Source organism: Saccoglossus kowalevskii, chromosome 16 (assembly GCF_978046115.1).
Source record: "Saccoglossus kowalevskii chromosome 16, keSacKowa6.1, whole genome shotgun sequence".
Taxonomy (NCBI): Eukaryota; Metazoa; Hemichordata; class Enteropneusta; family Harrimaniidae; genus Saccoglossus; species Saccoglossus kowalevskii.
Window position 1 is genome coordinate 15,760,773 of NC_140656.1, and position 26,088 is coordinate 15,786,860.

General features: G+C 34.5%; 2 protein-coding genes across 4 annotated transcripts in view; one reads left to right on the top strand and one right to left on the bottom strand.

The window, feature by feature from the left end:
* Positions 1 to 2,027: 2,027 nt before the first annotated feature.
* On the top strand, positions 2,028 to 2,858 carry LOC100376911 (galactosylceramide sulfotransferase-like). Its single transcript, XM_006811637.1, has one exon. It carries the CDS (start codon positions 2,028 to 2,030, stop codon positions 2,856 to 2,858), a length of 831 nt encoding a protein of 276 aa, XP_006811700.1.
* Positions 2,859 to 6,587: 3,729 nt separating this feature from the next.
* LOC100377061 (PHD finger protein 14-like) overlaps positions 6,588 to 26,088 on the bottom strand; it is a 31,839-nt gene continuing 12,338 nt past the window's right edge. Inside the window, exons 11-23 of one of the 3 annotated variants that reach the window (XM_085491124.1) lie at positions 25,418 to 25,558; positions 21,731 to 21,806; positions 21,345 to 21,439; positions 20,991 to 21,087; positions 20,179 to 20,285; positions 17,598 to 17,693; positions 17,057 to 17,157; positions 15,801 to 15,932; positions 15,221 to 15,401; positions 12,666 to 12,737; positions 11,930 to 12,060; positions 8,366 to 8,480; positions 6,588 to 7,352 (exon numbers count right to left, since the gene is read on the bottom strand). In XM_085491124.1, coding sequence (XP_085347250.1) covers positions 7,296 to 7,352; positions 8,366 to 8,480; positions 11,930 to 12,060; positions 12,666 to 12,737; positions 15,221 to 15,401; positions 15,801 to 15,932; positions 17,057 to 17,157; positions 17,598 to 17,693; positions 20,179 to 20,285; positions 20,991 to 21,087; positions 21,345 to 21,439; positions 21,731 to 21,806; positions 25,418 to 25,558 — 1,401 coding nt within the window. In that variant the 3' untranslated portion in view covers positions 6,588 to 7,295. Of the gene's footprint in view, positions 7,353 to 8,365; positions 8,481 to 11,929; positions 12,061 to 12,665; positions 12,756 to 15,220; positions 15,402 to 15,800; positions 15,933 to 17,056; positions 17,158 to 17,597; positions 17,694 to 20,178; positions 20,286 to 20,990; positions 21,088 to 21,344; positions 21,440 to 21,730; positions 21,807 to 25,417; positions 25,559 to 26,088 lie in introns of all 3 variants that reach the window. The other 2 variants (XM_085491123.1, XM_085491121.1) reach the window with 2 other exon arrangements.

The following is a 26,088-nucleotide window of genomic DNA, read 5'->3' on the forward strand; positions in this document are numbered from 1 at the left end:
CTTTTTTTATAAATAATTGACCAACACAAATATTCGTGAGTTATAGACTGTCGACAGTCCCTCTGGCTTAATAATTTTTTTTCAATTAAAATGCTGCAATGCGTTTACAAGATGCCATCACTCGCAACTGTGACCTGTGAGAAATTCTCCTGTGACCTATCAAAGTGACCGACATCATAGTATGGCGTCATGAAATCGCAATCGCAATTCATGGCGGGAAATTCTGTATTTACTCACGGATTTCGTCGGAGTTTTGCTGAGCGAATTGTTCGGAGAAATTTTGACCAGATCTTTGTCGTACAGCATCAAAAGTGTACTCGCATCAGTACGAAATACCAAGCCACAAACAAACGCTGCACATGCTTCATTGACCTAAATTACAGTATAACAGATAACAGTATAATGTTTACTGTTGTTTTGCTGAATTGGCCAAAGTTAATTATTAAATTGCCCACACCAATCACAGGTTGAAAAGTCGTCATGACTGTACTGACGCGCGGCGGAGGTCGATGCGACGATGTATTATCTGAGTGCCTACTTTGAGGTCTCCTCGTAATAATCTTAGTATTATTATTATTATTATTATACATCTTTTCCTTTCAATGATACATCATGGAATGCCGAAATCGAAAAAGTTTAGAACAGAATCAGCAAACTTGCTTGTGTGGAGTCCGGTCAAACCCTGGTGGCAGCCACGTTTGTTTTTATTATTAGAGGGCGCTTACGAGCGTAATCATTCCATATTTAGAATTCGCATTTCCTTATATGGTAGGATGAAAATACCCCGTAAAATACCGTAAAATTACGGCACGCTGTAACTTATGGCTTTACGGTGACAGATGTATAATAATTACTATTAATTGGATATTGACTACATGTATAAGGAGATTTGGATAAATCAATTAATGGTCATTAATCATGCACATATTTAATTTATTCTTCTAATTGAATATTGACTACATAAATAACTATATTCAGAAGAAACTCATAACATCACCTGAATAATTTTACATATATCCTATTTCCTATCATTCAGATAAATTTAGTATTAATATCACGTATGGTTAGTGTCGCGATTACAATCGAAGATGGCAACAATTTTCGTGTGTGTTTTCTTGTGCGTACTTCAACAGATTTTGTTTACATTTCGCACAAGGCATGACAAGACAATTTTCTATGTTGTTTCCAATTTTCACTAAACTATCTGTAGTAACGTTGCCCTGGAAGCAACATATATATATTTAGCAGAACATTAAATCCATTATCGACGTTTTTGCATATTCACACTTAAAATACGCGAGATTTTACCCTCAAGTTATGCCATTAAACATAATCCAAATTTAGAATATACAATCAAACCCGCCAATGTTGATATGCGCTAGACTAAATCCGCTGAATGTGGTAGTCAGAAAATGATGTCATCAGTTTGGAATACGTGCACTAACGATGGAATATTAACAAATTCAGTGTATGATCTGTAATCAAAAATGACGTTTTATTAGCAAATTTGGTGAAACCAGTCATGCAATTGTAAAGAAATTTTTGCGACAGTCTGATATTTACAAATGTACAAACTGTAAATTGTGTATGGAACTAATTCAATGACGCACAAATAATCCAGCAAGCACATTCACGAAAAGTTCTGAAAATATTTGCTATCACTTAAAATGTTAAAACAAAATTGGTACTTATTCCGTCATGGCCTATGTTTGAATGGATAGAAAGGTTGGTAAAAATAAACTAGAGCATATGATTTTTTTACTCCGGATCTGGTAATTGTTTGTATCAGAATTAACCTATTTGTTGTTTTACACAGGTTATCATCAATTATCTCCACTATTAGGGCGTCGGCACCTCCATGTTATCTTCCGTTGACGAATGTGGTGTTCTTAAAGACATACAAGACAGCCAGTTCTACAGTGTCGTCAATACTTATACGTCATGGATTACGTCACAATTTATCTTTTGTATTACCATCGCACCACAATCCGGGATGGTTTTCGAGAGCAGTACGGTTTAACGACGAAATGGCGAAACATTTGTTGCCACCTCTTCCAGGGACACAATATAATATGTTAGTCAGTCACGTACCATTCAATAAAACAGCTATTGACAGAGTAATTCGAAACGCCACCTTCATAACAATACTACGTCATCCCGTGGCTAATTACGAGTCAATTTTCGGTTTCATGAAAATTGCTAATTATCTCAATATTGAGCAGAACACCAGTCAAGATCCATTTCACATGTTTTTGTCAAACACAGCGATCTATTCTAAGCGCATTAACGATTCTTACCACAAGACATTACTAAAAAATAGACAAATATTTGATGTTGGACTTGACCTGAAAAATCATAACAATGAAACACTTGTGGATAACGTAATTCAGAAAGCTTCAGAAGAGTTTGATTTAGTGTTGATTGCTGATTATTTTGACGAATCACTTGTTTTGTTGAAGAAACTCCTGTGTTGGGACTTTGAAGATATTTTGTATTTGCAACAAAACAAAAGAAACAACAAACTACGTTTTGACATCGATAACTGGAAACGTCAGCGAATATTGGAAATAAATAAGGCAGATTACAAACTATACCAACACTTCAATAAACCATTCTGGCGTAAGGTAGAGGCATACGGTGATAACTTTCATAAAGACTTGGCTACATTTCGAGATATGTTACAGAAGATGCGATCTGAGTGTGTAGACGAAGATAGATTTATAATCGATTACGAAGAACGTAGGAACGCCACGACACTGAAAAATAACGCAGCCGCTTATTGCAATGACCTCAACAATAATGGATTTAATATTCCAGCTTCCAAACAAAATTCTACAAGTTTTCATGCCATTAAGTAAGGCAGTTTCGGGTGAAATCAATCAACTCTCGACATGAATTGGTCAATTCCTGAAAATTTTTGTTGAAAAAAAGATTTCCAATCAGAAACTATGAAATCTGGGTTATATATGTTTTTAAATTAAAGATAGCTTCAAGTAGAATTTATGAAATATTGGCCGTAATACGCTTTAATTGAGATCAAATCTGGAAGAGAAAATTAATTTCAAGTAAAATCCATGAATTCCGGACTGTATGTTGGTTTAAATTAAAATTCAAGTGAAATTCATGAGACCCATGTGAAATCCTTGAACTTTAGATAGTAATATGCGTTCAAGAAAAGCATTTAACTGTCAGTGTAGGTTTCAAATGAAATACCTGAACTTCTGGTATATATGAAACGAAACACAACTTTATTTAGTTAATCAGATGCGTGTAAAAATTGTATATAAGTTTCGTATTAGTGTGCATACTTAGTTGTGTTTATCAAATAATAATTTCTAGGATGAGTGTATACGAGTAGAACAATACTGCATATACATAGTCATGGTAAAAGCTCACTTGTTTCACTATTTTAACGTTTTGAATCTATTATTCGGTAATGCCACGGTAACAGTGAGTTGTGATTGTAATTGTATGAACCCTACTCTTCATGTATGTTCATCTTAATGACGCTCAGTTAGACTGTGTTCATTCAGTCTGATTGAATATGAACACTGCCACAGTGTCGCAATAATTCAGTGTGTCAGGAAGTGTTTTAGTATACCTGGCAAAAACTTTATACTGTTTTAAGGTGCTATAATCCTGAATGTCGAGTCATTGTATTAAAGAAAACTATACCTTGAAATTGAGAATTTTTCAGCGGAAAGATATTCAACAGATATATCACATTCATTGTAAAATCTATTGCATCTAGTTTATGCCATGACGATGAGAATATGACGCCATGGTCTCGACCTGAAATTTGTTGGTGTATGAAAGTTATTTTTTATGAGTGATGCGGTGTGTCATGTGGCCGTATGGGTGGATACACCACACCACATTGACCAATTTAAAAATCTGTCCGATGATTGGGTATTCCGACAAATGTTGGCAGACAATAGAGAAATGACATCTTGATTTGTTGCTAAATTTCTGAAAACAAAACAACAACACAGAATAAAGCTTTAGCACTGGCGCATCAATTCAGTTTTTTTTTAGTTTGAGCTTCAGACTACGAAGGTGGCCCATTTTCCTAATTTACCTTGAGAATAACGAAATTACTACATGGACACGTGACTAATTTGCATAGTTACTCCATAAAAGCACGACCTGTTAACTGCGTTGCCACAAGTCTACGCCTGGGACAGTGAAACGTTGAAAAGAGAATGCAGTAACGCGACATTGTTACACAAACAAACATCATTCGATATTTCCAATTCGGACTGATGGTTTATTATACTGATTTATATTATTCTGTACTCTTTATTATTTAATATTATTTGGTGAGAACGTTACGTTCTCAGCTGGTATGGCCAACATTTTGTTTAATGTTGATTTTATGTGTGTGTACGTTGTGTAACGTTGTGCATAATAAATGTTTATATAATGCATTTAAACACATCCTTTGCATCTTGTGAGTCATTAATGAAGGTTACGTTATTTTTTCAAAATGGAATTATTTTGTCCACGTTTATTTAATTTATGCACGAAATGTGTGATAATGTAGTATTGTGATGATAATATAGCAGGAAAACGTATTATCGTGGAACATGCATTGAAGTTCTGTTATGAGCTTGGACATGGAAGTATGTCTTACAGTTTTTTGTATTTTGGAACCAATTGACGCAATGATTTTTATTGTATTTGTTATTCCAAGAACTTATTAAATAATCCGTTTTTTCGAACTCGTGATTAGAAAAATGCATTGGATTATGGGACGATCAATGTTTATCAACACAAACGTCGCACATGCGCGGCGCAAAGATTACCGCCCTTTAAACCGAAAGTTGCTACAACAGATATAAGCAATAAAACAACACGTGACTTTTCCGCAATATTTTCTCTCAGAAATATGTCAAATACAATTTACATGATTTTGACCATTGGCAAAAATTACCAATCTTTGTTCCTCATGTGTACTTCAACTGATATTTTGTACAGAACATGTGCAGCTATAGTTGTTACAAGACAAATACTATAATTTAATTCAGTTCCATGGTTTGACCGCCATCTTGGATTGAAATTAAACCAAAAGTGAACATGGTTACCCTGTTCTATGTCTATTAACTGTTTTATAGTAGCATCACTATTTTGAAAAATAAAAAAAAAGTTTTCTTCTTCAGAACCGTTGATCATAACAGATGCTAGTAAAAAACAAGTTTATGTATAAATGTCAGTGAAGTTTGTAAATCTCGTGAATCCATCTTGGATTTCTTCCAAACAGGAAGTTTACTGATGCTACTGATCCGATTGAAATCTGTACGTTACATCTTCATTGGAACTACTTCAGGCACATGCAAAATAATCCACACAAATCATGCAATTTGGCCACCATCTTTGTCTTTTTTTTTGAAGATCGCCAAACAAGTGTTGGTTGTCGTAGCGCTGTGCATGTGCGACATTAGTGTTGATAAACATTGATTTTCCCACAATCCAATGCGCTCTTCTAATGGAAATCACAAGTACGAGTTTTGACCTGGGCGCGACTTGTACTAATTACCGCCGGTGACTCCTTCGAAACTGTCCAATCACCTAAGAAATAACGAATTAAAGCTTGGAAACATACCAGTTTGTACTCGATCTCAACAGTCAAAGTCGCCATCTTTGTTTATACGAGATCCCAATATCTTTTTAGGAATATTGCTCCACCCATCAATACTATTCTAGTACACAGTAATTGTTTAGTCAAACAGTTGTCAAATGCTTTACTGCCACCATTCAGGTTGATTGTTCATGCAAATAAGCAGAGTACCTGGTAATATTTTATAATGAATCGAAATGAGAAAAGACTTCTACTACTTTGAGATCCCATTGATTTCAAAATGTTGGTGTTCAGACGCCAGTTCTCGACAACAAATAGCATGCATTGTGTGGTTTGCTGACCAAATTTCTTTTTTTTAAATAGTGGGGAAACAAATGACCTTTGATTGGCTTTGTTTACATACTATTACAGGAGTCCCAATTTTAAGCAGCAAAAAAGTGTTTCCTCTAAAAATTTACGATCCCAGTCCGTTGTTTGATCCCAAGGTCCCAGGGGGATAAGTTGTGACTTTGAGCCTCGGGTTGATCTGTATTTAAATACAAAAGACTGAAAGAAACACTTGATTTTTGTGTTTAATATCTAGCATGTGTTTGATTGATTCCCATATACCTCGGCTATTTACCATTAGTTTTCACGAATTTGAAAAAAAAAAAATCCAACCAACCGACCGATCCAATTTTTCAATTTCCAGACTTGAGGGCAACATTTTTTTTGGCCTAATAGAGGTCCATCCAAGTTAGACATGTATCAAGTATCATAGCAAAAATTAGAGAATTAATGATATCATCACAAAATGAACAAATCCAATAGACGTCCACCCAAGATACTTGCATATCAAAGCAATCAAGCTAGTCATTTTCAAGCAATTTTTGTTATTTCTAACCAACAAGGACAAGAGAAATATCTTCACAAAATGAAGAAATCTGACAAAGGTCCACCTAAGGTTTCGACATTAGTAAAACACTGTGAAAGACAATCAACAACTGCAATACGGTATCAACACACTCAATTATTCATCTGCAACTAAGGATGATTTTATTACATAAAAATTGTTCACAGGACAAAAAGATCACAATACTTTGTTGCTTACCGCAGATACAACTAAAGAGAAATAAATATATTGATGTCAACTGACTGGAAAGCTACAATTACTTTAAATACAATGGCAGTTCATACACAAGGATAACCAACTTATGACTGGGAAGATTTTTATACAGATGGGGTTTGATATATAAAATATTGCAAATATAAATAAAGTATCAAATAAAAAAATCTAAAAATGCCATACATTTGTAACATAACATTAGAATTATTGTTGAGTTCTTGAACTTTGGCTTGGTCAGAATTGTCATTGGCTGCCCACGCAAACACCACTATGAGTCTCGGCTGGATTTCAGGCATGCCTATTTAATGTATTCTGTTATAAACGACCACCACATTTTGCTAATCATTCAGAGTATTTTTGTGGCAGGGTGATCACTGTGTGACCAGAGCCCATACCTACATCAGATTTAACCATACTGCGAATAGTGTACAAGTACATGTTTAGACACTATTAGACTGAAAACCCAACAATTATACAATTTATTAAAATCTTGCGTTAATATTCACTAAAACATGACCAATTATTTGTAAGATGTTGCGAGTGAAATAAGAATCTGGATACCAGCAGATTGTGTATTTGCATATTTATTACTTCACAGATTCCTTTTTGACTTCAGTCTTTTTTGCGCTGCCAGGTTTTGTCTCCTGTTTCTTCATCACTTGAGTTAATCTGAGAAAATATATTTGCAACTCAGTATTTATGGGAAATGCACGCAATTCTTTACTTTGTGACTTTGAATAGACACCAATGCGAGACATGCAATGTATCAACAACTGATAAGCTTATAACAGATACAAATTTATTCTCATATCTAGTACAATGCTGATAAACCCAATCTTCTTTATTTCAACTGAAAAATGTGATTTAGTTTTAAAACTTAGATGATGTAATTGTAAGAAAAATTGTAAACCAGATTAATATCCCATGAGAAATTACTTGATCCAGACACAATTTGAATATTTTCTCTGAATTATGGTAAATTTAACTTTACCATACATGGTTGCTTCCAATCTTATAAAAATTGTATGGACAAGATGTGTTTGCCTTTGTCTCAAATGAACAATGTTTCAACAACATTTCGTCTAAGTATGCAAATTTGTAAATTCAACAACATATGCAGTTAACACATACAAAGTTTAAATTTGCATGACATGTACCAAGTTTAAACCAAATCCGTCCACACTCAGAATGGAGAAAAGTTTGATGCCTTTCTTGGCCTTAAAATGGCTGGCATTCAGCCATCTTGAATCAAATCATGAAAGAAATGTATATGCACATGTCTGATGTAATGTATGACATATGTGTGAAGTTTGTACCTAACCAGGTCAAGCATGTGTGAGATATGGCTGGATGTACACACAGAGGTCAATCCACAAGTCCCAGTTATCAGACTTTGTTCGAATGGGGAGTAAAAACTTTTAAAACAAACAAAACTAGTTAATCATCCAAAATATGCACAAATTTAAAAACAAATTAACAACAATTAGATACTATATTAATCACTGACATGCCAAGTTCGATTGAAATCTGCCTAAACATTTCTGAGTAAAGACAGTAGAAAGGCGACACTTCATTACTCCACTTTTCAGGCTGCAGCTGAAAGAATTAAATTAGCCAAGATACAATGCAAGTACAATGCAGAAAATCACAGTAGAATGTGACAGAAAGATAGAGATACTTACTGATGGAGTTGAATCACATTCCTCACATTCCCACATATAACCTGCTTGTTTTGGAGATTTTTTCAGTGGCGGATCTAAACAACCAAAATGGTAACATTTTCTACACTTGTCACACCTGATAAGAGAAAAAAAACAGTAAATATTACTCTTAATTATTTCAATAATTTATTAATTTTGGCAGTATTTATTTATGATTTGATAATAAGCATATGTAACAAATACTTTCTTATACAAAAGAAACAATGGTCATTCACCCTCAGATTTCAATTACATTTCTGAGTGAATATTTAGCTACATGAATGAATCAAAGAAAGCTTAGAAAGAACTCCCGTGTGCTGAGTTTTGGAGACACATTAAAAATTAATTCAAAATTACTTATACTTGAGATATTGATGGAATAGCTGAAAACTAATTATGCAAATAAGGTAACTAATATGAACAGATTTAAGTGTAAAACTAAAGGTCTGCACAATGTACCAAGTTTCATTGAAATGTGATTAGAACCAAAAAAATAATTATATTTATATAATAATTATTAATTATTATGCTAATTAGAGAATTAATATGAACAGATTTTAACCTAAAATTAATCAGACTGTCTATTGTCCTAGAGCATTTATGTACCAAGTTTTATTCAAATGTGATGATCAATACTTGAGATATCAGTATTAATTAATTATGTTAATTAAGTGATTAAGAAGCATAAATATTTACCAAAAACTAATATGGTACATGGTCTGAGGTTCATTGAAATGTGATGGGTACTCTTTAAAAGTTTCATTGAAATCCAATGAGTGGTTTTTAGACATCAGTGCAACAGCCATAGAACAGCAAAAAATTAACTAATTATGCAAATTAGATAATTAATAGGCACAATTATTTATCCCAAAATTAATCAGGTCTCTGCATAGTCCTAGAAAAAATGTTGCAAGTCTCATTGAAATGTGATGATTAGTACTTGAGATATCAGGTGAAAAGCTGAAAATTAACTAATTATGCTAATAAGGTAATTAATATGCACAAATATTTTACCCAAAAACTAATTAGGTCTCTGCACAGTCCTCAAGTAACTATGTACCAAGTTTCATTGAAACGTGATCATTACTACTCGAAATATCAAAAGCTGAAAATTAATTAATTATGCAAATTAGGTACTTAATATGTACTGATATTACCCTAAAAACTATCAGGTCTGCGCAGTGTCATATGACACCTATGTACCAAGTTTTATTGAAATGTTATGATTAGTACTTGAGATATCAGTGGAAAAACCGAAAATTGATTAATCATTATGTAAATTAGGTAATTAATAATATTAACAGATTTTTACCCAAAACTAATCAAATCTGCGCATTAGTTCAGAGCATCCATGTGCCAAGTTTCATTGAAATCCAATGAGTGGTTCTTCAAAAATCAGTGGAACAGCTTAAAATCAGTTAATTATCATGCAAATTAGGTAATTAATATTCATAGATTTTTACCCAAAACTAATCAAATCTGCGCACTAGTTCAGAGCATCCATGTGCCAAATTTCATCAAAATCCAATTAATGGTTTTTCAGATATCAGTGGAACAGTCTTGAAACAGCTAAGAATCAGCTAATTATCATGCAAATTAAGTAATTAATATTCATAAATTTTTACCAAAACCTAATCAACTCTGCGCATTATCCCAGAGTATCTATTTACCAAGTTTCACCAAAATTTGATTAGTGGTTCTTGAGATAACGGTGGAACAAAAAAAGTGACATACATACATACAGACATACAGACAGGGTAACTGCAAAGACTCCCTTTTGTGCTTCGCACACGGGAGTCAAAAATTGCTGCAAAAAAAGTGCAACAATGCATTTGCCTAGTTTAGAATTGTGTCTGGCCAAAGGTTAAAAAAACAAATGAATCAAAAATGCGTGAACATGTCAATCCCCCCATTACCATTCATGCTCGACTAAGCGTCCACCACCCACTTTTGTAGGATTGCTGTCAATGCACTTCCACATCGTGTTGTAAAAAATGCCATCATCAGCATTCATAATTTCTCTGTAAATTATGTCAGCATGACACATTCATTTATTAACAAGATTAACCTATCAAGACACAGGACGTTGTTGCAGGTCAAAAAAAAAACATGACTGGAATCGCTTTGCATCAAGTGATTGCATACAATCAAAAACATTCAACAACAAAGACACTAAATAATTACTTTGACAGTTTTCCCACAGACCCTAATAATTCGTAAATGATGATGGTTTGTAATTAATATTGTAATAAAATATGCATATTTTTGTGACAATTTCAGTTACTTCATTGTAACAGTGTTGTCAAAATCAATGACAATGCAACCTATTCCAAAAATGTAGGCCCCCACCCCAAGAGGTGCAATGTTCCCCCTAATCTGGCACAATTAGAAAATTTTTTGAGGGGGTGTTTGATTTTGCCCACTCTGTACCAAGGGCGCTGAGTCGGGCAAGTATGGTATTTATGTATCCAGGAAGAGCAGCAATTCACATAATGTAGTATGCCTCCATTTCAATGCAGCAGCTGGTAATTTAGCAACAATCACATGACCTAAAGTTGGTGATAACATAATATCGTCTGTGACAGACATAGTAATAGAGATCACTGTAGAATACTTCATTTTCACTTAGAATTTTTTTCCGCTGAAGGGATGATTTTGTGAAAATAAAATTGAGCGAATATACTTTTTTTCCTATATTTCACATTCAACTCATCAAAAATCAGTGAAATCAAATTCCATACAAAACACCCAAAATGCATTTTCAGTGAAAATTAGTTCCAGCTAAAATAAAGTATTTAACAGTAATTTTTTTCAGTTCTGGCCATACAGTGTTCTCCCCAGGCCTCTGAAGCGACACGGTACCGTGACGCTTGGACAGTCGGCCGTGATGCTTGCTCTTTGTCCGCGACGCTTAGTCACTCGCCCGTGATGCTTATTGCTTTGTTTACAAGTGTCAGTCTCGTCTTGCACGTATTTAAAACAATAACATGTATTGATCGAAAGGTAACCCCGCTTTTGTTAGCCATACAAAGACAGTGATAAAAACTGATGTCTGCAAGAAGTTGCGAAGTCTTTCAAGGGTGCAGAGCCTCCAAATCCGAAAATAAAATACTAGAGTAACAATATTGAATAAATGAGATTTGTGTTCCCTGGTTGCTCAGCTGTCGTATAAATGATGTTAGGGGCAGTAAATCTAAGTGGATTTGTGCAGATACATGTAGCTTACTATTTCAGCTTTGGTTTGATTCAGAGCTTCCTGATTTTAATCTGAGAAAGTGCTTTTTTATTCGTACAAATTTGATGATCGTTAGACGAAATATAATGTATAAACGTTTGGTAGTCTTGGTGCTATTAGAATCTTTTTGATTTTTTGACTGTTAGTAAATATGATAATTGCAAATAGAAAACAATTTTTTTTTAGTAAATTAAAAAAAAAATACAGCTAACTTTGGAACATGTTTTGATAGATTTAGTGACATCCTCACATAAATCGTGATATTTACCATGAATCATCATTTCTACATTAAAGGTTTATGCCATACATACCTTACTAGCGTGGAGTTATCACCCGATTCTCCACACTGGCTACACTTTGTTCGTACGTCTATTTCTTTGGATTTACGGGAAGCAGATTTCCGTTTTTCTCGTTTCGCCGGGGGTGGTGGTGGCGAACTTGGCTATTAAGAGATTACAGTATTAGTTGGATTACTTGATCTTATATAACAAGTCAAAATGATCTACCATATAATCTCTAATTTAGGAGTCATTTTTTGAACATTTCAATCATTCCTGACGCCTAGATTAGAATCTAATTTAGGTTTTCCATAGTTATTGATGCATATTCAAGAGTATGATGTTCATTGTGGCTAAGCATGAATGGGTAAACTTTGTTTCCACAATGGGCTATTATCATCGTTAAGCATTAAATTCTTCTAATTTTTGATTAAAAAAAAACTATTATTCCAAACATGTCTAAAATTAAAAGATTATACATCATCTGCTTCATGTTTTCAATATTATGGGTTAATGTGAATCCTTAGTAAGCCGAAAACGGGAAAAACAAAATAGGTAATGAAATTAAAAAAAAAAAATAAAAAAATAACACTAACATGGACACCAGTTGGCCATTTTGAATCAAATCACTGCATCTGTGATAAATGTATTCATAGCAAATTTGAATAAAATCAGATGACATGTTCAAATTTGGTGATTTTAGAACCCAAAAAACAAGCTTTAGAAAGATGCAAGAAAATTAACAAGATAACAATGTCGTTGCACTCACCAACTCTATGCTGTCGCCATCACTCAGTGTTGTTGACAATTTGCGTTTTACAGGTTCATAGTCTTTTCTGAACTTCTTATGTTTGATTTTCTATAAAAAATATAATAAACCCTTGCGGATAAGATCTTAAAGAGAATCAGTGCAAACTATTGTAAATGAGGTTTGTCAGCTTTGCTCACACATGTCAGAACATGGAAGTAAAAGACTCTGTTTTACCTCCATGGTCAGAACCAGAATATGGAGAAACACTTGCACAAGATTTATGTAAAAAGACAATTTGCACACAAAGTAAGCAACAAAACCTAACTTTGACCATGCATACTTCTGGGAGTTGGTACTATTGTGAAACTGTGCTCAATAAATGATATTGTGACAGCACATACACAGTTGGCATTAGAGATGAACTTTGAATATTGGGTCAACTAAAACATGATGGGGTTTGGGGTAAATTACACTTGTTTGATCAGTCATAGCATGGCATGTATTATGCAAAAGAAAGTGCTCGAGTTTGATTGACAATAGACCTTAGAAATACATGTATTTCTTTAAATTGAATTGAATTATTTTTCAGTAATATGCAATTATGATTCAGGATCTAGATAACCCTCAGATTTGTCTATCATACAATAACAGTATGACTCTCTGGTACATTACATGTATACAAGTGAGACATAATGTCCAACTATGATCTTACATTTCTCAAGTAACAGTGGTGGAAAATGAAAGCTCAGGTGTTCAGGTTTTCAACAGTTGTATTTGCTGACAACAGGGAACTTAGTGTCATCATCGCTCTTATATCAGAAAAATTGACAAAAGTATAATCATTTTTTTCTCTTTATTACAATGATTAATTATTCTTAAAGATGTTTGATTTGAATGAGTTAACAGTAGAATTATCAACAGAGGCACTCGTATCTTGAAAATAGTTTCTCAAGGGCTTTGTTCAGGCGATAAAATTCTTTAGATTCTCAATAAATCAATGTAAATCACAGCAAAGAAATGCACTCAGGGATGAAATTGTTTTTATCATCTATATAGGTTGTCCTCATTTCATGTTTTACACGCATTGTAATGCATTCTATGATTTAGTTATATTTTAATAAGTTTTTCAATCATGAAAAATGCTATTACTTGTTCATACAGCATGCATAAGTATTACAATCAAGAACATAACAGCCTGTAATTTCCATGCAAAACAAAGTAACATTAGTTTACATAATTCTAACTTTTTAATACACAAATTACTTATCAACCAGTTCATCAACAAAAATCAGTCCTTACCATTCAAATACCAGCAAGATCCAATAAGCCGTTTGCCGCGATAAAAGTCAAACACATGATTTTTGTTAATTAAGTGTTGTAAAAATAACACAGTGCATGTTTTGATCTCATAAATAAACTATACGTTTTACATGCATTGTACATGTAGCATGGGAAGCACATCAAACCACCAAGTGACACTGATTGTGGCAATTTATGAGCAATTTGCACTGTAACCCCATTTAATCCATCTAGCGGAGCTATGTCACAGAACATTCCATGTTGCTAAGACACGCACCAATGTACCAGGGTATTTCTATGGGGGCTGCGCGAGCTGCTGTGGAACACCGGCCACCGTGAAAACAGCACAAAATTAACTTTGAAGTAATCATAAGCAACCAAATTTATATATGTTGCACATGCAGGGGCAATTGTTCACACTGCCCAAGGGAGTTTCAAAACTATCCCAAAGTACCGTTTTCTATGAGTTATCGGAATTGTTTTCATTGTGATGGTTGCCAGGCGATGAAAATGCCCGATGTCCGCTCCCAAAAATTTCTATCACGCATTGGCTGGTTACACAACAGGGCAATTGATGTGCACAAAATCAAGAATGGAAATCATCTGATAATCTATGAAAATATTAACTGGTCAAAATGTCTGAAATCGTCGGGGGCGGAGCTACGTCACAAGACGTTCCATGTTGCTAAGAGGTGCACCACTGTACATGCATTTCTATGGGCTCTGGGCGCACTGCTGTGGAACGCCGTTCGAGCCGGTGAAAATTTGAGAAAACAACACAAACTCAACTTTGAAGTAATCCTGAACAACCAAATTTATATATGTTACACATGTAGGGCTAATCTTGTTACACTGTTCAGGGGACTCTCAACAACCATCCCAAAGTACCGTTTTCTGCGAGTTTTGGCCTTTGTTTTCACCGTGAGGGTTGCCAGGCGGTAGAAAATGCCTGGATGTCCACCTCCGAGGATACATTGAATTAGGTATGTAGTTTTCATAAGAAAAAAGCACTCCTTAAAAAGTGCATATTGCACTACGCAAATTCAGCAACATAATGATTAGCATAATGTTGATTTCAGGTTTTTATGAATAAAATAGTAATTTATCAGTTTTAAGAAGTACAAACATGTAGTTTGCAAGAGACACTTGTGCAGGGGATCACTTGTGCACATCACAATCACTACAACTTCAATTCTTAGTTTTTAAAACTCAAGCAACTTAATACAAACAGATTGTTAGTGTTATACAACAATACATAATAGAATTATACATACAGCTATTTTTTTACTGTCAGCATACAATGCTTGAACTGGTGTGAATTTATTAGGTTCTTTTATCTGTCGTCGACTTCGCCGTGTTTTATCACTAGTCGTACTGTCTGGAGTCGGTTCAGCAGTCGCCTCCACTGGTGCAACTGAACTGTCACTTCCACTGCTACAACACTCTGAACATTGCCTAGTAACAAATGCAAAAATTTGAATATTAACTTTTTCACCACCAGACTTTCTCTCCCAAATTTGTCTGCACTTTTTTCTTGTATTCTTCAATATTTCTTGAAATCAACCCTAATTTTGGAGCCAACAGATAAAATTTTAGTCAATATTCAGTTTTTACTCAAAAAATTTTGCCATTTTTGTCCCAATCTTCTGAAAGAAAGTGCAGACTATAAACGGGACTATTTTTTGAATTTGTGATGATAAGAGGTAGTTGGTGGGGAAAAGGTTAAGCAAAGATGGGACAATAGATGGAACATCATTTGTGTCACACTTGTCTATAAAGATTATAGATATGCCAAGGTTTTATAAGATGAAGTGATCCTATTATTTCGAGAAGAAGAGATTTAGCAAAACTCACCATCCACTGTATGTGGTTTTCTTTGGCATTCTTGTTAATGGTGGATCTAGACACCCGAGATGATAAAACTTACTACATGTATCACAAAGAGCCAATAAATGCTGGTCAGTAGATTTGGAACATATACCACATCTGTAACAATAAATCGACAATAGAATAATAAATGAATAAAATGAACAAATTTGAATGGGATGCCCAAATGATTGGCAACTTTCAGAAGTGTTGATCATATGACAATCACATATTTCACACATATTTGTCTCTGGACAACCAGCCCAGCCCAACCCCACCACCCAGTGAAACTTTACAGATGATGATTTCAGAATGAAATTTTAAGGGCACATAGATATTAACATTCTATATAGACAACTAGAACAGATTAACCAACTATTTAATTGTAACATGCAATGTATTTTCAACACATAATAGTAATGTATTGGTGTGTAAAGCTCAGGTGTTCAGGGTTTCAACAGTTGTATTTGCTGACAACAGGGAACTTAGTGTCATCTTTGCTTTTACCACACACATACAGACCAGTGTTTCTCCCTAAGCCTTAACCATAGGCGAAATTTTCTCAGTGAGTTGCCAAAGTTTCTCAGTGAAATTTGGCAATATGAGAAATAATTCTTTTAATTATATGCACTTTGTTTTCAAATCATATTGAAGATGTTTTTTGAGATGAAACCCAAACATTTCTCAGTGGCAAATTTGCGTTAGGGAAACACTGATACATTGATGCTAAATTAATTTGAATTATTCTGAATTAATTTGTTTAAAACTTTGAGCGCCATTGTGAATTGTTGGCACCATTTAGAAAATGATTTTGTACATTCTGTTCATCTCCACATGAAATATTGATAAAAATCGATAAACTGAAAAATGATCAAAAACTAAAAACAATATCTGAAACTGTCTTTATTGCCCAAAATGATGATGAGACTCTGGAAATTCTCCTAGGCAGAAGTGATTTTAGTAACTAGTGACTGAACTGCTTTCTTGAAAATAATGGCAGCCAGTCGGACATTTTGAATTTGTGAAGTAAAACAAAATGATGTAATCAGGGTCAAATGATGTTCTAATCTCTCCATGGTCAAGATCCAATGTTTGATTTCAGCTCACTTTATAAAATTCTTGCCATTCAATCATCTTAAATTGAAATTTACAAATCCAATATGAGAACAAAGCAAAATGATACATAGCATGAATGGATGAACAGGGAATAAGAATACACAGCAAATCAGAGAAAATCTACTAACAGGTTTATAACAGTCATTGTAGAAGACTTGGAAGTTTCTTTCATGGTTGGTGAAACTTTAGGATTGTGAGGTGATCTAAGAACAGATGGTAGAGGTAGTTTCTGAAAGTAAAATGAATTCGCGTCAATTGTGTTATATTTAAGGATAGTACAGTACATTAATATCGATGAATTCATTTTAACCATAATGATTGTATGTAAAAAGACTACAAAAAATGTCGAAATATACAATGTATTTCTCAATAAGCATTTGCAAAGACAGACGCAAACTGGTCATGACCCAATCCACACATACTGAACAATTGCACATTGCAGTTTGAAAATCCATTCTAGACATGCATGCAGTGAAAAAAACAAGTCAAGGTGCCGTGTTCGCCATTCATTCCCCCTCCTAGCCTACTGAGTGTATTATTATAGAGGCTGTTCATTTAACTGCCTTCCCTCCATGCTTTACAAAGTCTCCACAATTATAGAGGCTGTTCTTACATGTAGAAAATCAACCTTTGTGTGTGTACGAATGACATAACAGTTATTTTACCAACCTTCCCTCCAAGTTTACTGAGCGTTGACCACAAACTTTCACCATTTCCTCTTAGATCATTATTTGTTACTTTTAAAGTTTCAATGTCAGCTGACAACTGAAAAGAAAATTCTACACTTTAATTTCATGCATTTTCCCCATGTCAGTGAAAACTGCGAAATTTTCTCCGGGGTTGTACAACACAGAATGTCAGCAACTGTCACAAAATTTCGTCTTCACAAGTGCCATAAAAATCAATTAATCACAAGAATTCCTAGCAGCAAAAATCAATCATTTTTAATAGTTTTGTGTGGTTACATAACCAGAAGAGTGAAACACATAATTATAGAATGTTTATACAGCTGCTTTTTGTGTTGCTTTATGCTGGTGTTGACATAAAAAGCAAAAAAAAAAAAAGTGAACATGATATATTTAACAAGCAGCCTCTCGGTTGAGATAGCTCCGCTGTTAGCAAGGCACATTACAATTAATAAACTGAAGATATCATTAGAAAATTAACAATATATATATAAAAAGCAACGGGACAAATCTGAAAGAAGTCCATATGTAGTACCTATACATGTATTAAAAAAGCAATCGAACTTGCGGTTTTCAACAAGAAGTCGAAAATATCACTTTTTACCCAAAATGACAAAAATAATCATCAAAATTAAATAATTGAAGATTTCACAACGAAATTAAAAAATCTGAGAGAAGTCCACATGTAGTACCTATATATGTAAAATCAAAGCAATTGGACTTGCGGTTTTTAATAAGAAGTCAAAAATATCACTTTTTACCAAAAATATTCACTAAAATTAAAGAATTAAAGATATCATTACAAAATGAACAAGTCATTGTCAATGACACGTCCCCGTTCCGTTCATATTTGAGTGACATATACATTCAAAGCAGATCATGACCGAAATGCACCTGCATATGTACAACACATTGTGCTAAATCTGAACAAAATCCATCCATGCATGACTGAGATCCGGTTCTGGAATTGTGAAAATACGTGATTTTGATGCATTTTCGGCCTTAAAATGGCCATCATTCCGCTATTGTTAAGCAGATCATGAAACAAATGCACATATCTATTTGTGACATGATGTACCATGTGTGTGTGAAGTTTGAACTTGATCAATCCAGACATGTCTTGGATACGGATCCAGAACTGAATTCTTTAACAAAATGGCCGCCAGTCGGCCATTTCGAACTTGATCCGAAAAAAAAAAAAGACGTGCATCAAGGTCCTATTATGTTTAATGTATGTACCAAATTTGAACAAAATCCATCCATGCATAACTGAGATACGGGTCCGGAATGGTGACAATGTGCGATTTCAATGCATTTTCGGTCTTAAAGCGGCCCCCATTTGGCTATCGTTAAAGAGATCATGAAACAAATGCACATACATATTTGTGACATGATGTACCTTGTGTGTGTGAAGTTTGAACTTGATCAATCCAGACATGTCTCGGATACGGATCCAGAAATGAATTCTTTAAAACAAAATGGCCGCCAGTCGGCTATTTCGAACTTGATCCGAAAAAAAAAATGACGTGCATCAAGGTCCTATTATGTTTAATGTATGTACCAAATTTGAACAAAATCCGTCCATGCATAACTGAGATCCGGGTCCGGAATGGTGAAAATGTGCGATTTTGATGCATTTTCGGCCTTAAAATGGCCGCTATTCGGCTATCGTTAATCGGATCATGAAAAAAATGCATGTGCATATGTCCCATATAATGTGTGATGTATGAGTTAAGTTTGAACTTAATCGGTCCATGCATGTTCGAGATACAGGTGATCACGGACGGACGGACGGACGCACACAGGGCAAAACATAAGTCCCCGTTTTCGGACTGCGTCCGAACGGGGACTAACAAATCTGAAAGAGGTCCACATGTAGTACCTATATATGTAATATCAAAGCAATTGGACTTGCGTTTTTTAACAATAAGTCAAAAAAATATCACTTTTTACCAAAAATGACAAAAATATTCACCAAAATTTGGGAATTAAAGATATCATCACAAAATGAACAAATCTGAGAGAGGTTCACATGTAGTACCTGTATATGTAATAAAAAAGCAATTGGACTTGCGGTTTTTAACAAGAAGTCGACAATATCACTTTTTACCAAAAATGACAAAAATATTCACCAAAATTAGAGAATTGAAGATATCATGAAATTAACAAATCTGAGAGAGGTCTATACTACCCAAGATATATATACACCAATTATCAAAGCATTCAGGCTTGTAGTTTTCAAGAAGAAGTCAAAAAGGTAAAACATTGACACAAACGCCGACGGACAATCACTCGTGTGATAAGCTTCGCTTGACAAAGTCGACTGCAGAGCTAAAAATGGTGGAGTTTAATCATCCCATGAAAAAGAGGATATCAACACCAATGTAAAATAATATTCGTGCCAGTGTGAAAACAGATGGGAACAAAAAATTAGCTTAAATGCAACTAAATGAGAGAGCTGTGTCTAAGGTAAAAAAGAAGTCACATTTTAATGTTTAAGCCATTTTGTTGTTACGGTATTTGGATTTCAAACGAATGAACTGCTATAACCCCGCTTCACTTACCGAGTCATACTTTTCCCGAAGTTCAAGTTGTTGCGTTTGTAATTTGTCGCTTTGTTCTATCAATTTATCAAGATGGATCTTGGCATTATTCATCTTTACATTACGTTCTGTTAAAGACAAATCACATGGTTACGAGTATAACAAAGGGGTGCAAGTATCCTGATGCCACAGTTTTTAAAGATTTACTATATAGTTGTAGTTTTCATGATCCTTTCAAATTTACCAATATTTGATCACTTCCCTAATATACTCTCTTTGAAGTTTCATAAATATTCATAATGCCAGGATCAATAATCACTGGTACACATTTGGATGATAAAGTAAAAACACTAAATATCATTGAAATTGATTGGCAACCTCAAACTGCGCCATCTTTTGACTGATCAAAAAATCTTAAAAATATACAATTCCAAAAGTTTGTGAAGTCTAGAATACAATGTACTACAGAATTCTAATATTGTAGTAAAGTATTATTTTTTTTACAGAACATTTTGAAGTGGTGATTTTTCCACCTTTTCAAATGACACTCTTAGAATATTACCACTTTAAAATCTCTCAATAAATTATTACTACACACAGGGAAAGATGTATATTAATAATATTGTCATGACAATACTGCAAAATATGCGCACTCAGGTAGCACAGAATCAGCTATGTGTTGGTTGAGACCGTATGCCTTTGTGCGATATTGTTTTAATAATCTCATATTAAATAAACTATGTTCCACATACCACCTGCATGTATGCAAATTCAATGAGCATTGCTTAATTTACTTCACTGGTTTCTTAAGCTTCTCACTACACTACACTTACCAAGGAAATAAGCAACGAATTCAGGACTGAAAGCTGGTGCCACTCGCCATTTACCTCGGTGATCATGACTTTCATTGGCTGACCGCATGGACACAGTCTGCAGGCAATAATTGTACATAAACAATTGTTTAATTATACCAAAAAAAGATAATTTGCGTCGTGCGCGATTTTGACTTTTTGAAACAGCAAATCATATAACTTGAAACCTGCTCTGATTTTGCAAAAGACAAATTTTCGTGAGCAGCACAAGTCATGTCAGTTACTTCACTGGGACACAAAAGAAACATATTCAAGTCAATGATTCACTATGTAATAATTTGTTAAGAAGACAGAATCTGATTCGTTGCAACTTACATCTGTGCTAATACCTAACATTTCTGCTTTCTTCATAAGTCTGCGACAGGCTGATGGACAGGATGATAAAAGGCGTGGTACCTTATCTGTTGGCACTGCAATCAAAACGTAACAAGTAATTACATTACATAATCTCTGTGAGTTAATAAGTTAAAGAAATATATCACATTTGAACATGAATTGTATGTCCAGAACTGGCTTCATTAAAACAAAATGGCCACCAGTTGGCCATTTTGAATCCAATCTGAAAACCAAAAATGAAATGCTGCAAAGTCCACCCATGATATTAAAGAAAAGGTAACAAGATCCAATGGGGGTTAAAATAAGAAGATCACCAGACTAGAAACCATACCAAATATGTTGTAGAAGCATAACAGTTGACTCACCCCATGGTGGAGGGATTTTCTTTCTGCCTTCATTGTATTTCTCTTTTGATAGTTCTAGCTTGGCAAGAATTCGATTCTAAAAAAAATCAAAGAAAGCTTAGAAAGAACTCCCATGTGCTGAGAGTATTGGAGACACATTAAATATAATTTGAAATTACTTAGCTGAAAACTAATTATGCAAATCAGAAAATTAACATGAACAGATTTGATTGTAAAACTAACAAGGTCTGCGCAATGTAACAAAAACTCTATGTACCAAGTTTAATTGAAATGTGATTAGAACCAAAAAATTATGAATTATTATGCTAATTGGGGAAATAATATGAACAGAGTTTTACCCCAAACTAATTAGGTTTGTACATTGTCCTAGAGCATCTTTGTACTAAGTTTCATTAAAATGGAAATTAGTACTTTAGATATCAGTGTGAAAGCTTAAAATTGGTTAATTATGCAAATTGGGTAATTAATATGTACAGATTTTAACCCACAATTATCCAGGTCTGTCTATTGTCCTACAGCATCCATGTATAAACATTCATTGATATGTGATGATTACCCGCAAATAAGCGCCACCCTCAATTAAGAGCCACTCAGTGAAAATTTGTTACATTTGACCCTCCATTAAGAGCCACCAAGAGTTGAGTGGTTTTGTCAATAAGAACTCTGAAATAAGCGCCAGCCGCTCGGTTGTTTACAATCAGGCAGACACCGAGCTTGTCATGCCTCACTTCCACCTGCATTGTTTATTGCCCCACAGAAGGTGTGAGACAAATAAAGATTATCCCCATAACTTGCCTGATGTCCTGTGTAATTGAGAACGGAAGAATGATAGACGAAATAAATGCACTGAGAGCGTGAATGTGACTGTCAACTTGTCCATTTTATATTTCTGACACACAATCGACCAATTCACAAACTATTCAGTAGTAACTACTAGTATGTTTTTTGCCGAAACAACGAAGGACACGTTGAGATATTCATTGTCAATGTTGTCTTTATAACCAAGTAAACAACGTCACGATTTTAGAACGCCTTTATTGGAAAATCGGAGGTATCGAAAATACATTCTCACAGACGGACCGGAACAGGAAGTCAGCAGCGTGGTGGGAATTTGGTTAGCGTGGGGGAAAACAGAGGTGTTAATCCGGTCATGGCAACGTTTGAGGGATCGTGACGTAGCTCCGACTGTGAGAATGTAATAATTACGCAGCCCACTCTCGCTGATCGTGATTTTGGGTTATTTTTTGCATTTTATTTGAGACGTTCGTTTTTGGATGATTCGAGACAAAATGTTCAGAGAAGTAACAAAATAACTGGCATTAGTTTGGGGAGGACTCTCTTGCCGAAAATAATCAAAATTGAAGTCGAATGGATTAGTTCCACAAACTAGTGCGATCAACTTGTCTTACAGCAAAGTGAAGTCTACGTGACCCGCCTGACCCAAATATTTAAATTAGCTATTTGTGAGAATTGAAAATAATCTGAACTTGTACCAATCAGAAAATGCCTTGTAACAGGCCTGGGCTTTCGTGAATGATTTCGTCTCTCCGATTGGTCACAGGAAATTATTTTTAATACATGTAATTGTTACTTTCTCGGTATCGTTTCGTATTTGGTTATATAGGGGTGGGGCTATAGTTTGACCCTGTTTGCGTGGACTGTGAAGTACGTGAATATCATTATAAGCTGGCTTGATTATGAAACGGAAACATAAACCAAAGCTGTACTGTCAGACGTCTAGCGCAATTAAAACAATGCCCAAGTACCCAAGCTGTACAAATCTATAGAAAAACGTGTTTTTATTTATTTTTTTTGCCATAAATACAAGTGATTGGGCATCATTTTTATCATTCGTTCCATGCTTCCTTTGCAAGTATGTCCTCTCCTGTCGCTGCTGATCAGATCAATTCTATCCGAAACTATTTTATATTGTCACCAAATCAACCACCTCGGCAGCCACAGCCACGCAAGTTATTCCCAGTTTTCAAGAAAAAAGTTTGCCGTACCAAACTTGGTAAACAATTGTACAAGTGATTTGAGTGTTGGGTCAGACACTGAGAGTGCTACAAAATCCGACTTCAGGCATCGCTACGCATTGTCAGTGAAACCTGACTTCAGGCATTGCTACACATTGTCGATGAAACGTCGAATCGTCGTATTTATTTGACATTTGTTATTCCCATAACAGTATTTTTACAGAATAAATTAATTGCAATGATACATCATTAATAATTACTTGTCTGTTTTGGTTGTGTGTGTGTTTGCCTATCCCCTTCCCTATTTCACAATGAAAAAGTTTGATGACCCTGGTTTAAGAGCCACTGGCTACAGGGTTGTCAACATGTTACCTCAAATAAGCACCACCCAGAAATGAAAGTGTTACAAAGTAGCTCTTATTTGAGGGTTTTTATGGTAGTACCTGAGATATCAGTGTGAAAGTTGGAAATTGGTTAATTGTGCAAATTAGGTGATTAATATGCACAAATATTTACCAAAAACTAATTGGGTCTCTGCATAATTTTAGATTCATTGAAATGTGATGTACTTAGTACTTTAGATATCAGTAGAAAAGCTGAAAATTAATTATGCAAATTAGGTAATTAATATGCACAATTATTTACCCTGAAACTAATCAGGTCTCTGCATAGTCCTAAAGGATCTATGTACCAAGTTTCATTGAAATGTGATGATTAGTACTTGAGATACCCGTGGAAAAGCCGAAAATTAACTAATTATGCAAATTAGGTGATTAATATGCACAAACATTTATCCGAAACAATCAATCTCTGCATAGTCCTTGAGTATGTAAGTACCAAGTTTCATTGAAATGTAATGCTCACTACTTATATCAAAAGCTGAAAATTAATTAATTATGCAAATTAGGTAATTACATGTACTGATATTACCATAAAAACTATCAGGTCTGTGCAGTGTCATATGACATCTATGTACCAAGTTTCATTGAAATGTGATGATTAGTACTTGAGATATCAGTGGAAAAACCGAAAATTGACTAATCATTATGCAAATTAGGTAATTAGTATCCACGGATTATTACCAAAAACTAATCAAAACCTAGCATTAGTTCAGAAAATCTATGTACCAAGTTTCATCAAAATCCAATGAGTGGTTGTTTAGATATCAGTGGAACAGTCATGGAACCACTAAAAAATAGCTAATTATCATGCAAATTAGGTAATTAATATGCACGGATTTTTACCAAAAACTAATCAAATCTGCGCATATGTTCAGAGCATCTATATACCAAGTTTCATCAAAATCCAATGAGTGGTTCTTTAGATATCAGTGGAACAGTCATAGAACAGCTAAAAATTAGCTAATTATCATGCAAATTAGGTAATTAACGAGCATGGATTTTTACCAAAACCTAATCAAATCTGCGCATTGGCCCAGAGCATCTATGCACCAAGTTTCATCAAAAACCGATGTATGGTTCTTGAGATAGCAGTGGAACAGTCGGACACATATATACACACATACAGACACACTAACTGCAAAGACTCCCATTTTGTGCTTCGCACATGGGACCTATCGCATGACAAATCACATGACCAATCACTTGACCAAACACTTGACCAAACACTTGACCAAACACATGACCAAACACATGACCAAACACATGACCAAACACATGACAAATCACAAGTTTATATATTGACTCCTCACCTTTAGAATCTCATCTTGCACATTATCAATAGACTGTTGTCGACAGTGGGATTTAACAGCCAACCAGTTCTGCCTTTTACTTTTCATAAGAAGCTTTTCAACATGTACTTTGCAATATGCATAAAACGGATCAGCAATGTCCTAGAATAGAGAAATACACACTCATTTAATATCAAGGATTCTCCTATACAAAGTAACTTATTGATCTATAAAATAAAATATTATCGCGACACAAAATACAGTCATGATCAGAATCTGTTTACCATTGCATCCACTTATATTTAAATCTTTTTTTGATATATTTTAACTTTCTGTTGTGAAAACTCAGGTGTTCAGGGTTTCAACATTATTATTGCTGACAACAGGGAACTTAGTGTCATCATTGTTTTCACACACTGTCGAATGGTGTCAATGAATGAATGAATGAATGAATGAATGAATGAATGTGAATGAATGAATAGAAGATGAAATTATTCACAAAATACATTGTAGTCTAGCACAGCCACGGATAACTATCGACATTGTCATCCAGCCATTTATCATCTATCATCTACTCTATGGTATTCAAGAAGTTTTAGTTGGAACTCTGAAGTTGTTTATGTTATCATTTACTCTAAATCTTATTCTGGATATCAGAGTGTTTCACAGGTTAGTCTCTTGCCACTTAAATT

Bases quoted from the DNA above. Each gene is read 5' to 3' on its own strand.
- LOC100376911 (XM_006811637.1), top strand. From the start codon at position 2,028: ATGGCGAAACATTTGTTGCCACCTCTTCCAGGGACACAATATAATATG.